Below are 15187 nucleotides of genomic sequence, written 5' to 3' on the forward strand. Positions count from 1 at the left end.
GTGTGGTGGCCCGGTAGTCTCAGAGAAAGAGCACGCACTCTATTCTTGGTAAATGCTGGGTATAATACATGAGGAACTGTAGAAAAGGGAAAAACAGAAAGGAAAAAGGCGTCTTGTGAACCACTCCTGCGTCCCCTTCCCTGCCCATCCCATCCTGTATTCCTCAAACCCTGGATCCGCCACCCGGTGTTTACTTCCCAGTTCCGAGTCAAAATACGAGAAGGGGAACGGGCCAAGTGTGTGTATGTGTATGTGTATGTGTCCTATCCGTCATGTCATATCCGTCGTCTTGTCATCTTTGTCGTTTCCAGCATTCCATCAACCCCGATTTTCCTTCCTTTGGCCCTTTGCATCGTACGTAATAAGCCTCTTCGTTTTCGCATTGGGGCGATAGATATCCTCCAGAACCCCGTGTATTGTCGTGTCATCAACGGGGCAGCTCGTTCCCATCTTCCATGCCACCTCGCCGGTCAGCCGGCGACGACTCGCGGGCATCCGAGCATGTGCTCGTCGGGTGCCCCACCAAGCATTACCCCTGTCTGTCGTTCCGCCTCACACACAGCCGCCTGGACCATCAGACGGTTCACGCCGCAACATCCTCCTCGTCGAGGGGTTCAACCCTGACGAGAATTTCCTCTAACAGCCCCTCCAGGAAGGTGCCGACGTCCCTGCCCATACCCACGGGCTCCGCCTTGTCATAGTGGTCAATCTCTTTACACACATGAGCGAGCTTATATACGAGCTTTCGCAGCTTCTCGTGAGCCGCCTCCGCTCGTTGTTGCTTTGGGGTCACCTGGTTCATGGCCACGAGGCTAGACGAACCCTGTTGAGGTCGGAATGCCTGTTGCAGCCTAATTTGTCTCCTCTTTAGCGCCTCCTCTAGTGCAGGGAAAATGACATCGTTCAAGGCGTCCAACTCCCCGTTGGGGTTAGACGGCGCTGGCGAGGGAAAGGATGAAGGAGCCGCGGGTTCAGGAGTAGGTGTCTGCGTCTTTGAGGGCAGCGCGTATGCCTTTGGTGGTGGAAGCGGCGCCGCCTGGCCAGACGGTTGACGATGTTGCCCATTCGGAGATTGGCTCGGTATCCTGACCGGCGTTTGTTGCGCCTGCGGGCTGCCGCGGTATGGTGGGATTTCTGGAAGAGTAATCGGTGCAAACTTGTTTGGTCGAGGCCCATGGAGAGGGGGTCGCGGGGGTGTAGCATCATCGAGTTGTTGCAAGTCGGCTGGCTGAATCACAGGGCCTAGACTCATCAAGCCCATGTCCTTCTGCAACTGAACCTGCAATTCTCGGTCGTAGTCCGGAGATTGACTGACCGGGACGGCAGGAGGAATCAATCGAGAGACGGGTCGCGGTGTCTCTGGACCCCCTCCTCCTCCTCTTTGCAACTTCTCAGGTGACATTGGAAGAGGCACCTTGGCCGGCGACTGGAGCGCAGGCGCAACTGACGGCACTGGTTTCCTTTGCGGCGATGCCTGTCGAGAGGTCCCCGTGTTGGCACTGGCGGCCTTGAGGGTATCAGAGGCGATGGCGAGGTCTCGGCCAAAGTCGCGAATCTTGGTCGGACTGCTGTCTCTCGAACGCTCTCCGTAATCATCTATGCTTTCCGTAGATCTCGCAGCTCTGGCGTTGGTGGCAGACTCGTCCAGAGCACCAAGTCCGGGACGAGGAACGACGCCGCCACGATCTCCTACAAGCCTCACTGTGCCGAAATCCCACATGTCCTCGTCGACCTGCCGGCGCTCGTAGTATTCTTCACCCCCTTGGTCACTCTCGTCATCGTCGCCCTTGTGCGTCGCAGCCCACCGGCTGTGGCGCTCGATAAGCTCGGTCAGGTAGCTCGTCTTCTTTGCGCGGCGTATAAACGGATGCTTGAGCAGGTCCTTGGCCGTAGGTCGGTCCTTGGGGTCCCTCTGCAAACACACCTCGATGAAATCTTTGAATGCTTTTGTAAAGTTTCCTTCCAGCCGTGGTGGGGGGTTCTTGGGGATTAGAAATAACACCTTCATGGGGTGGATATCAGCATACGGTGGCTCGCCGTTGGCAAGCTCCAGCGCCGTGATACCAAGCGACCAGACGTCAGCTTTATGATCGTACCCTGACTGCTTGATGACCTCCGGGGCCATCCAGAAAGGTGTGCCGACAAAAGTATTCTTCTTCGTCATGGTAGCCGAGAGCTGCCCCGAAACGCCAAAATCTGCGAGTTTAACCTGCCCGTTGGAGCTGAGTAGTACATTGGCAGCTGAATCCGTATGTCAGCTCTAGGAAAATAGCAAATGGTGCGCATTGCAGAGTGATCCACGTACCTTTGACATCGCGGTGCAGCTTCTTATCCGTGTGCAAGTAATCGAGACCGAGTAGCAGCTCGCGAATAACGATGGCAATGTAGTCTTCGCCAATCAGACCTGGCTTCATGAGGTCTGCGCAGCTTCCGCCAGAACAAAACTCCATGACAATCCATAGTTCCGCCCCCTTGGCATACGAGCCGTAGTATTTCGTAACATAGGGGGACTGCAGTTCGGACAGGATGGCGATTTCCTGGATAATGTCTTCGACTTCGTCCTCGGCACTCTCGATATCAATAATCTTGATGGCTACGGCGTGACCGGTGCGCTTGTCGACTCTGTTTGTACGAGTTATGGTCAGTCCTCTGGTGCTTCTCGCTGGAGAGGGGAGGGGAACTCGGCGGTACTTACCCCTTGTAGACCTTGCCAAAGCTTCCTCCACCTAGACAAATCCAGTGTATTAGCAACATGCCGCACCAAGCACGGAAGCAGCGCGCATACCGATGCAGTACTCCTTGGTGTAGAGCAGCTCGGGATCAAGCGCCTCGTTGCCCTCCTCGATATCCCTATCGCGATCGCCCATGATTGCGGTCTAGCGCTGCGAAGGATGGTGGTGTGTTCCCAGCAGAGAGGAGCCGTCGTTCAATTGACGCCGCGCAACAACAGAAGGCTGATCCGTCGAGAGCTGTCGTCCGTCGCAAAGGAGAGGATCGCGGGGTTGCAAGGGGTCCGAAAGTTCGTCAGCGCAGTGGGATTAGCGGTAGTTCGGCGTCGGCGCGGTGGTGGTTCGTCTCTGGTCCGATGCCTCTTGTCGTCAGGCAGAGAAATGTTCGGTTGGCGGGAAATTGAGTTCTCGGACTGGAAAGTCTCTTTTTCCCTTGGTGCTCGGGCAGCGGGCAGCGAGCAGCGGGCAGCTGGTTGAAGAAGGGATCCTGGAGTTGAGGGCGAGCGACCTGGAGAGGGACAGAGGCGGTGGGGGACGACGGATACGGCTTGTCGTCGAGCTGAGGTAGAAGCGATTGAGGCCGGGCTAGGTGGTCACAAGTGGCCCCCGAGAAGGCTGGTTTTGAAGGCCCAAACTAAGGAGAGAAAGAAAGCGATCTGGTTCAAGGCGAGCGGTTAGCAAAAAATGTGCTAGAGACAAAGTCGGCCGGAGCCTAACGGTGATTAGTTCCCAAGGGGGCGGCGTCAATCGTACGTGGGCTCTTGTCGCGTGTCGAATGTCTCGTCTCTCCTTTTTCTTCAAGATGCAGAGACAGAATGACGAGGTAAACAAGGAGAGGGGAAAACCACTACGGTAGGTAGGTGAGGTAGGTGAGGATGAGGAAAAAAAAGTTCCAGAGGTGGTGGTGAGACACTGTAGCGGGCCGCTGTAATTCGCGTTCTTCGCGAGTCGGTGGATTTGGTAGAGCCAAAGCAAAGGGAGAGGGAAGGAAACACGTCAGTGCCCCGGGCCACGGTACTAGATGACAGTCCATAGGTAGGCACAACAAACAGCAGGGGATATTCAAGAGACCTACAGAGTACGGATAGAGATGGGTGATCTCACGGTATGGCAAGGAAGAGCCGCGCAAAAAAGAAAGCGTCGTGGGGTTGCGGTTGGTACCTGTGCTTTGGTCCCAAGGGAACGACGGATGGGAATTTGATGTTTGGGCACACGAGGCAGAGTGTGGGGTAGCAAGAGACGGCACCAAGCCAGACCGAGACCAAGCAGTCAGACCTCTGGACGGTTGAAAGAGGCCACAAAGAAGAGGGCGGTGGCGTGGCTGTCTTTGCGTCGTCGTCGCTTTCTTGAATGTTGTCTTGGGATGTTGTCAATGTTTGGGGTGTGGTCTTGGTGTTGGTGCTAGTCCGGGGCTTGGACTTTCGTAGGTACCTGTGTAGGTAGGTAGGTAGGTAGGTAGGTAGGCACCTTGAGATTTGGTCTGTTTTGGTAAGATCGACTCCCCAAATAGATGTAAACGGAAATGCGACGTTCCAGCGTTAGGAAGTATTGAATCCAAGGTATTCGTAAAGCAGGTTGGAATGGCCAAAGTAAGGCGGAAACAAAATCAGGAGGTGTCTATTGGACCTCCCATCGCCCGTTGTTTATGCCATGATCTGAAAGGGTAACCGAGGGGTCGGTTCACCAGCAACCACTGCTGTTGATGTCAATTGGGTTCCCAGGTTCCCCTCATCCCACCTCAAGTATCCATCCCCCCTGCCATCGGTATGGTCCTCGGGGTGGCCCTGTCCAGTAAAAACGTCAGCGACCTCTAGCAGTCAAAACAATGGAATGCCGCAAGGTATCTGCGCAATGCATTATCGCCAACGTAAGCGAGCGTGCACAGATCACATCCTGCTTATCAATTGGCACTGCACCTCACAGAATCGACCCAAACGCTGCCAACCACACATCCATCTCCCACTTCTCATTTCACCATCTCGCCATCTCAGCTTCAACAACACCAACATCAATATAGGTACTACCTTAGCACCAGACCTAACAGACGCGAGCAACCCACCACATCCAATCACCCCTCCATCCATCTCGCATGCAGTGACACGTCCCGTCCAGGAACCCGTCCGTCATCCCCCTCTGATTGGTTCCCCTCCAACCGGCGCCACCACCGATGCCCAGGTGAGCCAAGCACACTTCCCAAAGATAGATAGTTCATGCTCTAGCCTAGTGAAACACCCACATTTCTCAGCCCAAGACATCTACGGAGCACCTTTGACCCATCTTTGTTCCTTTGGCTTCTTCTTCTGGTTGACCCTGCCGTCGATTCCGTTCAGCCCTGGGTGTGGATTTCCACTAATACATCTACACTGAATACGACAGCAGAGGCTGAAGACGATTGGCATCGGATCGTTGGACGTTGATACTCTGTTCCTTTACACGCGTTAGGGACACATGCGCGTCAAGTCATTCACTGTATGCGCGTCTCAATGATTCAAATCGTATCACAACGCGACCAGCATTGCTTTCATTTCCCTGTCTATTGATGCCGTCTCTGTGTTAACAAGCGTCTACTTACGGTGGATGGCCGTCCGAATCTTCTGGCCCGCTGTTTGACTCTGTTAGGCTACCCGTGGTCCTCGATAAACTACGTCCTTCCATGCCTGCCTGCCTGCCCTCGCCGGATATCGTACTATGTATGAGAAGAACCCAAACGAACAATGTTAAAAGAAGGCTTCCTTCCGCCTGTCCAGTTCCGGTTCTATCGGCCATGCCCTGGCCCTGGCCCTGCTGAATAAATGCACCTTGCCCGTATCCGACGTTTCCCGCCCGAATCATCAGTCGCTGAGTCGAACCAAGGCCAGCTCTAGTCCTCAATGAACTCAATCATGACGGTGCCGTTCTTGAGCCCAGCCTCCATGATAGTTGTGTCCAACCCGTCACTCAAGTCCTGGCCCTGCGGCATACGCTTCAATTCAACCTCAATCCCTTCCTTGCCCTCGAGGGGCTCGGCCTTGAGCCACTCATAGATGCGTCTGACCGGGTCCTCCAGGTTGAATCGACGGATAACACGTCCAGTAGGGTGTCGGAATTGTATCCTTGTCGTCGTTGCCGGGTTGTTCTCTGGCTCCGTGTGCGGCCTGTCACCCGCAATCCGGGCCCAGGCGCTCTGCGCCGCTGCCGGCTCAGCAGGGGGAGTAATGCCGCCTGCCGCCTCCTCGACTGGAGAAATGCCCTGGCCTCGGCCACTGGATGAGTCCGACTTGGTCAGCGCATCAGGATCGAATACGCTCGTCCTAGGCTTGGAGCTGCTGCTGCTACCGCCGTTGGACGCTGCAAGGCTGTTTTGCAATGCCATCTCCAGCATCTCATCCTCCGTCATTCGGTCGACATCGACGGTCTTGGGGCGGGGCGCTGCTTGATCCACTACGGGGTTCTTGCTGTTCGCCGCCAAGCTATAGCGGTCCAGGAATTCGGCCAGCTGCGCGTGGAAGTCAGATGCGCTGGGGAACGGTCTTCCACTCCAAACCTTGACCTGCTCTCCTGTTCTCGGATCGATGATAGCGACATGCGGGTAGTTGTCTGGGTTCTCGTGGCCGGTGCCGTGGAAGTAAAAGTTGATGTACTGCTGTGCCGCCATGGCGTCCTTGTCATACTGCAGGAAGATGAAGGCATCATCCAATAGCCTCCTGATAGCCGCATCTTTCCAAATATCCCGATTCAAGGCTTGGCAGTTAAAGTCGCTCATATCCTGGAGGTTGACCAGAATCCACTTCTTCTCGTCCTTGCCCTCCTGTCTCGCCTCGTCCCACTCTAGTCTGGACATAATGTCGTAGGGCGGCCGGAACAGCTCTGCCAGTCTCTGGGCTCGCGTGCCGCCTTCCGTTGCAGCAGGTTGGGCGGGCTGGGCGGCAGCTGGGCTGTCATCGTCCCAGATGGACAGGTTATGAGCAAAGGGGTTTCCACCACCAGCTGGTGCCCAAAATATTAGCATGGCAAACCCAAAGACGTAGACATTGCCCAATACGCACCTCGAGCTGCCCTGGCGGCTTCTCTCTGTCTCATTTGTGCCCGGATGATGGTGTCCATGTCCATACCATCGTCACCGTCGTAGCCTCCAACCAGCGTCTCGGTGGTTCTGGCGATGGGTGATCTGACATCATCCTGACCGCCGCCAATTCCAGCGCCGCCACCACCACCTCCAGGCCCACCGCCGTAAAGTTCCTCTTGTAATCTCTTGGCCATGGCGGCATCCTCTTCCTCTTGGGCGCTTCGGGCAATGGCCGCCACCTGTTCGTTTGCCGCAATCTCGGAGTCGTCGTGTCCAAAGTTATCGTCCATATCGTCCACCGTCATGGCCGTATCGCCATCGTCATCACTATCTATGTGAATGACCCCGCGCTCGTCCTGCCGTCCAACATTCGGTCGGGTGCTCGAGGGCACTGGCGGCGCTGTCGAGGAGGTGGCGGACGGCTGGTTGAAACTACTCTGAATGTCGGGGTTCTCGAAGAAAAGCTGAATAGCCTGCTCCAGATTGTTGTTGGTCATCTCCAGGAAGCCGCGAGCGGCCTCCGGGCTAGCTGCCGTGATGGCGACGAAGTTGGAGATATCCTCGTCCATGGCGAAGGTGTGCGCTTGACTGTTAAGATCGCTGAAAAGAGTTTGGCTTCGTGCGTGGCTTCGTGAGATGTCCTTCAGCAGTTGTTACCGGCCAGCAATGAGTCGAAAGATATTCTGTTTTTTTTTCTGGTGGCGGTCAGAAGAGTGAATGAAGAAGAGTCGCTGAAGGTGGGAGACGGATGGCACCTCTGCCCCACCTTGAACCGAAGGTGCTGGAGTCTGGCACGGGGCGGAGGGGTAGCTGCAGGTCACCGTCGGGCGCGTTGGTCTTTGGGTCTAAATTGTCTGGCCCCGTCAAGTGAAGAAGCCCACGGCGGTTTCCAAACGAGCAACTTGAAAGAAAGTCGATAGCTTCAGGTTCAGCTTCTTGTTGGGAAAGGGAAGGCAAGGCTGGTTTGGTTGGTTTGCGCCGCCACTGATCTGAGGACGGGATGGTGTTGCGGGCTTGTCCCGGCGCGTGTAAAGGCAAATGAGTGCAGGCACGGGTGGAAGCACAGGGCAGGTGCTGCTATCAGGCCAGTGCCACCCTCAAGGCGTCCAACTCTGTGACGCAACCGCCGGTCGGGCCTCGGAGCCATCCTTCCTGCTCTGGGCTGTCTCGGAGAAATGGTGGAATGTTGATGCGATGAGGTGATTTACTGCGCCATGGCCACCAAGGTGCTCAATCTCGTGTGGCTGACCTTGTGGCTTGTACTCAGCCACACACGAAGATGTTTGTCTTGAAGAGCACCCCACGCAGAGCATTGCAGCCTGCTTCTTTCTTGCTCTGACTATATGCACAGGCCCGTCTCTAGATTCATCCTGCCTTGGCCTGCCATTTCTATCTACATCAAGATATGAAGATATAGCTTCTGCTTCCGGTTTTGCCATCTCAAGAAACGGCTATCTGGCTGAGCGTCCCGATGTCCCGCACCCACAAATTGCGAGATGTAGGAATCTTACTACCTGCGAATAGGCCCCTGTCAAGGAGAACTATCATCTAGGCTTTCTGTGGTCTGCCGCACTATTGAAAGGTAAGTAGCTGGTGCAGTCTGACATAGATCAGAGGATTCGCTCAGGCTTCGAGGCAGCAGCACCGGAAATGGACAGGTATCCCCTGGCTTGCGACTCCGAGCCGGTGCCATCAATCTATACGTAACCAACCTTAGCTACACAAAGTGCGCTTCAAAATTGTCCCATTGGCTCTGCCCTCTTTCCATTATCTTTCATGTGTACATCGATGAATTGTTTCTGCGAAATCAATAGCACGTTGAGAGGAAGGCTGGCGTCATTGTAACAGTCATTCAAGTAAAGAGCAAGTTCTAATATAGGGGTATCAACACCCCGCGAGCCATATCCTGCCGCCTCGCGGCCAAAAACATCAGCTTCCCTTGCTGGAGAAGTAGGGAGAAGTATCATCTCCTCTTCCTCCTACTTCTCCAACTCCGCGAGGATCTCCTTGAGGTGCTTCTGCACCTCAAGAGACCTCTCAGCCCCCAAAGCCTTCTTCACCATCTCCACAAAGCCCTTCCTCTCCTCCGCCGCCGCCGCTCCCTCCCCAAACACACCGCGCTGAATGGCCTTGAATACTCCGCCAATAGCGAGGACCCGCATCGTACGCTGGGCCTCGGTGCCGTTGTCGACGGACTCGGGATCCAGGCTGCGGAGATAGGCCAGAGCGATCTCCTTCTCGTTGCTGGCAGGGGTGCTGGAGGCAGGGGCAGGCGCAGCCTCCATCAGGTCTCTGACGGACTCGTACCACACCTCTCGCTTGATGCCCTCGAACTTGGCGTTGTCGAGGTACGTCTTGAGAAGCTCAAAGATCTTCTTGAGCACGGCGCTGGGGTTCTCCTTGATCTCCTTGCGGTTGTAGCCCCGCGCGACAGTCTCAATGCCGTTGACGGCCGCCTTGCGAGTCGCGTCGCCGGAGCTGTCGACATCCATCCGGTCCTCGTCAATGAAGTCGTCCAGAGGCCCGCTCACAATGGTGGAGATGGTCTCGAGAAGGTCCAAGTCGTCGCGCTGCTCTGCAAATTGCCAGAGAGCCTTGAAGGCGTGCGGGCGGTAGTCCTCGTTGTTTCTCTTCGCCTCGCGGATCGCAATCTTTTGCTGCTGTGCGGCGATGGTCGAGTCATTCTGCCAGAGAGCCTTGCCCTTGCCGACGAACTGGGGGAAGGACTCGAGAACCTTCTCCTTTCCGGGGAAGGTCTTGAGCGCGAGCGCCTTGTCAAGAACGGGCCAGATGAGCTTCAGGTTTGCCTCGGACATTTGTCCGCCAGTGGCATCGCTGGAGGCAACGACGGCCTTGATCATGCTCGCGATGCTGAAGGCGGCGGTATGCTGAAGGTTCCATCGCGGCGCCTCGAGGCCTCTCTTGATGAAGCCTACAATCTCGGGAACGTAGCGCGCGACGGTGCGGGAGCTGCCGCCGTGCTGGTTCCAGACTTCGTCGAAGCACTTTCGGGTATACTCGTCCGTGTCGTGCATTCCCATGTAGGTAAACGGGATGAACTTGGCCGCCAGGGCGTTGAAGTGGTCGGGGGCCAGCTTGGAAACGCCGAGAACAACGTCGGATACCTTGGCGCGGCGGGCCTCGTCTTCGCTGACAAAGTAGAATTCGGTAAATTTATCGACGAGGCGCTCCTTGGATGCGTCGGGAACGATACGCATCAGGTATCCCGCGGCTCTGGCATAGCCCTTGCTGACTTCGTCGTTGCGGTCGAGTGCTTGCTTCTCCATAATCTGCATGAACTTTGGTGATACCGGCTTGAAGTCGACGGCGTGGCGCATGACGAGATCGCCAATCAGTCTAGCACATGCAATCTTGGTCGGCATGCCGATGGCGGTCTTGATGATCTCCTCGAGCTTCGGCGCAAGCTGCTTCATCCCCTCGGCGTCAAGCTGCCGAAGGCAGTTGTCGATGGCTTCCGAGATTGGCGATTGGTTGACCCATCTAGCTCTGAGCTTATCAAGCTGGTCACGGGAGTCCTCGCTAACCTTCTGGTAAGCGTAATTGATCTGCTCTGGCTCGATTGTGCTATGAAGGCCCAGAAGAGGAGGGATGAAGTCGACAATGAAGGGCTTCAGATTAGGGCCGCCCTTCTTAGTGATGTCAATAATCGTCTTGAGCGAAAACATCTTGACTTCGTCGACACCGCTCTCGAGACCGCTGGGCGAGAGGAGGAAACGAAGAGCTTGCTTCAGCATAGCCTGCGCTGACGACGAAGACCCACCCTCTTCGAGTTGACGGACAATAGTGTTGGTCAGACCCATGCACAGCTTGAGAGCAGATTCTCTGACAGATCCCTTGACATCGTCAAGCACCTTCAGTGCCGCAGTCCAGATCTCGGCATAGTACTTCTCATACTTGTGGAAGGGCTGTCCGGAAATCAGGTCGGAGATGGCACCACAGCTGGCCTGTCGGACGCGCCACTCCTTGCCGAGGACGTTCTTCAGAAGGTCCTGCATGATGGCGTCGAAGTGCTCGCCAATCGTTTCATTCGGGTTCTTGACCAACGCCTTCCAGATGTCGTCCATGGATCGTTGAACGTTGGAGTTCGGGTCGAAGCGGTAACGGAACAGCTTAGGGTAAAGCTTAGGGTCGACCTCTGACTCGGAGAGGATATTGCTGAGACCAAAGCGGCCAAAGGCAGATCTCGTAGACCAGGTCGCGGCGTTCGTCGCAAGAGACATGAACTTATAGACGAGACTCTGGTCACCGACTTCGTTCGCCAAACTGACAATATCCTTGTACGACGTGACCGACTTGCCCTCGCCCGTAGGCAAAGCGCCGGGCTCGAACAACTCCGTCTCATCCTCAACCTTGATCTGCGTGGTGTTCCCAGTAAAGGCCGAGACCAAGTCCTTGACAAGATCCTGCTTCAATCCTTCGTCGCCCTTCTCATACACCAGTGACAGACCGCGGGAGGCCGTCTCCTGCACCAACTCGTCACGCGCACTGAGCAATCTCATGAATGCGGCCTGGGCCTCTCGAAGACGTGACTGGACCTCGTCGAGATGTCCGCAGTACTGAACGACGCAGAAGAGCCAGATGCCAGCGGCCTTAAGCAAGCTGGGTTTTGTCGTCTTGCAGTCGCGGAACAGCTTGTCGAGCACGGCGGTGATTCTCTGGCTGCGCTTGCCCTTTCTCCAGGGACCGTCGGTGCAGTCGACATTCATGGAGAGCTTGACAAAGTCAGAGTCCCAGCAGGCGATAGCGGCAGTGATGGCCTCGCCGACTGTGAACTGGATCTCAGTCTCCTTTCTCGCGTGAAGTCCGAAAAGGCTCTTTAGGACGCTATCGATGCCTGAAGCCTTGCTAGACGGGTACAGCAGGCCGTCTTCAGGGGTGGCCTCTTCATTTGGCTCGTTGAACGCCAAGGCAAGGCGGCCGAGTGCAAAGATGGACTTGTCGCTTCCTGCATTTGCATTCTCCGTGAGTCTCTCAATCACATAATCCGCCGTAAGGTTGTTAACATTGTCCGGAATATACTGGGAAAGTCCCGCGGTCCAAAGTTCTCCGTAACATTCGAGAATAGCATTCTCCAACGTCGGGCCATGGCGCGATTTGTCCATGAGCATCCTTGCTGGAAGATGAACGTCGATCGGGATAGGAAGACCATAGTACACGGCCCTCGAAAAGATGTGGCCGAATGCCTGCAGGGCTCCTTCGACACCATTGGCGACTGCTCCAACATGCTTTTCCCATCCCCAAATCATAGCCTTGAGATCTCTCAGGAACTTCTGAACGTTCTCGTTCCTCGTCTGGTGGGGAGCCGCCTCGGGAATCGCCAGGTCCACCTTATTAAGGGGGTGAGGAAGGAGAATTCCGACGGCTTGCGCGGCGGCAGCACGAGTGTGTCTGTTGTTTGATGCGATGCACTTCTGCAGAACCCATGCTGAGGGGGCAATGTAGTTGATAGTGCCAGCGGGGGCGAGTGATGCGACATCAACCATGGACTTCAGGCAGCTCTCAACGACGCGATCGGTTCCATCCAGGTTCTTCAGGTAACGAACACCATCGAAGCAGATCTTGATGAACAGGCCAATGTACTCCGGCTCAACGGAACGGAAGTAGGCTCTGATGGTTTCCCGGGTCTTGACGTCGTTCCGAACAAGAGTGTCGAGCTGGGAACTCCAATCAGGGACCAAAGGAAAGTCCGGAAGCGCGGCGACGAACAGGGCCCTCTTGACATACTCGACGGCAACAGAGTAAGCCATCATCTTTTCGCCTTGAAAGTTCTGCATCGTACGGTCATCATCGAAGTCAAGCTTGGGAGGCGCTGAACTGCTCCACTCGTCACTTGAGATTTCGTCAGATATCTTGTCGCAGAAGAAGTACGTCATGAGTTGGATCCAATCCGGCATCTTGTGCGCCTCGGCGTCCCTGTACGTCCAGGGATCCAAGCCCTTTCTGCCTTCCTCGACGACCTCTGTGCGCTCTGACTTGCGGCCGGCTATGGCCAGGATATCGATCCATCTGCCTCGCACATCCCATGATGCGATGGTCTGGTTCGCCCACTTGACCGCTGAGAATCTTGCACTTCGCACGGCAGGGTTCTCCTCAGGGAGATTCATGTAGTGCAGGAGGAGAGAGATGAGGCTAATCATACCACTGCCGCGACCGTCGCCGCTGACTGTCTTTGGGTCGAAGCTTCTGGTCAGTCCCGAAAGTGAGCCCTCAATGGCAGAGACCGCCTCCACGGTAGGGTCCTCGGACATGGATCTAAAGAGCCAACCGACGAGATGCAGTTTGTCCTGTGTGCTGGATGCACTTCCCGCGCCAAGAACACCAAGTAAGTCGTAGGCCATAGACCGAAGCTTCTCTTCATCTGCCGTCAGTGTCCGTGAAACAGGCCAGCCCTGGTCTTCCACGTAAGTCCGCATCTTGTCGATCAACTTGGGACCGATGGTGAAGGGGGCCTGAGTAGGTCCGATGTTGGCGCACCAGTTGAGGAAATAAAACAGAGCTTTGTGAAGTCTGGTACGCTCCAGGCCACTTGCTGCTTGTAAATGAGCTGGCGCAATGGATGAAGTCTCTGTACCAAAGTCGAGCGTCACGACGTTCATGATGTTATCCTGCATTGTCGTGGCAAGCTTCGATTTCGAAAGCAGAGGGAGAATCTTGATTCTATGGGGCGCAGGAAGTCGGGCGTGTGCATTATACAACTCCTCAATAACCGACGCCTTCTCGAAGTCGATTGTGATTCTTTTCAAGATGTCTTCCCCGGCCTGTGAGACTTGATAGTCGGGGCTCGCTGCAGCAGATAGCGCAGGCAAGAGTCTTTCCTCATCTTTGAAAGCACCGCTAGCCAAGAGCTGAGCAATCTTGCGCCGGAGGGGCTGCATATTCTGGAATGCAGCTGCGGTATCGCGCTGCTCCGGCTTCAGGAAGTCCAGGTCCGCTGCAAGCAGGGCCGGGTTCATCCTCTCAAAATCTTGTCGAGTTGGGTTCGAGCCACCCGGGATCCTGAGGAGTAACACCTTACCCAGCCATCTTGCGACGAAGAGGGCGTCTGCATCTTTGGAGAGACCGCTAGCTTCTCTCAAGGCCGCGTCTTCTTCGCTGCCGCGTGATGGTACCTGGATATCGGGAATGATCTTCAAGAGAACATTGAACATGGATGATTGGGTGGCGGCATGGTTGGGCGATGAAATGCCCTTTGCCACTTTGGGGAATAGATGACGTCTTTCGTAATCATCCAGACGCAGAATGCTATGCTGGATGAAGGAAATATCTAAGACGCGAAGAATAGGTGAGTCGACCTCTTGATATTGGTCGATGAGCTTCTCCACCGGAAGAATGATGCTGTGTACACCGTTAGTGCCCACACTCAAATCCTGGAAGACGCGGAAGACAAGGAAATTCGTACCTCGGGTGTATGATCAGGCCTTTGAGTTTGCCGGCAAATGTGATCACCTAACTCGAACGTCAGTATCAGAAATAATTATGTGAAGCTTGTGGTGGATTCTCGCCTCAGTGCGGACTGCAGGATAGTCACTCTTGGCCTTGAGTAGCAGCGCGCACAGGTACTTGCCCAACAACTCGTTCAACTTGGTCTCGTTGTTTGACGCCTCGAGAAGCCGAATCTGGACAGTCCCCACGAGGCGCTTCTCCTTGGCCTCGGGAGATTCGCCAGACATCTTGAAGAAGCTGTCGCAGCGTTGAATTTGGGTTGATGATGAGAGGTGATGATGGAGAGAGAGATGTGGGGGTACATGTAAATGTACCTGACGTGTGCTGTGGGAAGAGTCGACGTTGCTTCCGGTTGCCTGAGCTGATTAAGCTTGGTGTCCGAGTGGTTCCAGAAATTCCACAGAAAACGGAACGGAACAGGGGGAGAAACAGTTGGGGGCGGCAACTTACCTCCGCCACAATGTGGCCAATGTTTGCTCCGAAATCGGTTTAGCGAGTAAACGCCGGAGATGTTTTCGAGAGACTCCGAGACAGAAACAAACTAGAAAGGCGGGTGCTACCCAGCTTCAAAGTGTATGGTCACACAAGGCGAGAGCTCTCGCTGGTTATTTCTGCACCGTCCTATTTTGGTTTCTGGTTGTATTTCTGTACAGCGTGTCATGAGAGGTAGACAAGGTGACGTGTAATTAATGCGGGTCTACTCAATAGTCGTCTTAACCACACAAGGCGAGAGCTCTCCCCATTTTACCTCTGCACCGTCCTCTTGTGATTTTCTCCCTAAGGATATGGCCCTGCAGGATTAATCTGCCTAGAGAGTTGAACAATGCAAGGTGAGGGGGGGGGTTGGTACAATTCTTCTAAGCAGCCTTCACTTAATCATAAGAGGCGAGAGCACTCGCCGTCTCAGTTCAGTGCCGTCCTATTTCAATTATGAATATTGTTATCAGGA

At 55.1% G+C, this 15187-nt stretch overlaps 4 protein-coding genes across 4 annotated transcripts; all 4 read right to left on the bottom strand.

Annotated features, from left to right (window-relative positions):
• Window positions 1–583: 583 nt before the first annotated feature.
• CPAR01_05797 (uncharacterized protein) lies at window positions 584–2867 on the bottom strand (the record flags this gene model as incomplete). Its single annotated transcript, XM_060490073.1, has 4 exons — window positions 584–2241; window positions 2306–2622; window positions 2696–2726; window positions 2786–2867. 4 exons carry the CDS (start codon window positions 2865–2867, stop codon window positions 584–586), a joined length of 2088 nt encoding a protein of 695 aa, XP_060351539.1.
• A 709-nt stretch (window positions 2868–3576) lies between these two features.
• CPAR01_05798 (uncharacterized protein) lies at window positions 3577–3762 on the bottom strand (the record flags this gene model as incomplete). The annotated part of the gene is made up of 1 exon (XM_060490074.1): window positions 3577–3762. The coding sequence occupies one exon, from the start codon at window positions 3760–3762 to the stop codon at window positions 3577–3579; it is 186 nt and encodes a 61-aa protein (XP_060351540.1).
• A 1827-nt stretch (window positions 3763–5589) lies between these two features.
• CPAR01_05799 (UBX domain-containing protein) lies at window positions 5590–7343 on the bottom strand (the record flags this gene model as incomplete). The annotated part of the gene is made up of 2 exons (XM_060490075.1): window positions 5590–6695; window positions 6755–7343. The coding sequence occupies 2 exons, from the start codon at window positions 7341–7343 to the stop codon at window positions 5590–5592; spliced, it is 1695 nt and encodes a 564-aa protein (XP_060351541.1).
• Window positions 7344–8753: 1410 nt separating this feature from the next.
• Window positions 8754–14465, bottom strand: CPAR01_05800 (proteasome component ECM29; the record flags this gene model as incomplete). Its single annotated transcript, XM_060490076.1, has 2 exons — window positions 8754–14130; window positions 14242–14465. 2 exons carry the CDS (start codon window positions 14463–14465, stop codon window positions 8754–8756), a joined length of 5601 nt encoding a protein of 1866 aa, XP_060351542.1.
• Between the last annotated feature and the right edge of the window lie 722 nt (window positions 14466–15187).

Source organism: Colletotrichum paranaense (genome assembly GCF_030867605.1).
Source record: "Colletotrichum paranaense strain IMI 384185 chromosome Unknown Scaffold_4.1, whole genome shotgun sequence".
In the NCBI taxonomy this organism is placed as follows: domain Eukaryota; kingdom Fungi; phylum Ascomycota; class Sordariomycetes; order Glomerellales; family Glomerellaceae; genus Colletotrichum; species Colletotrichum paranaense.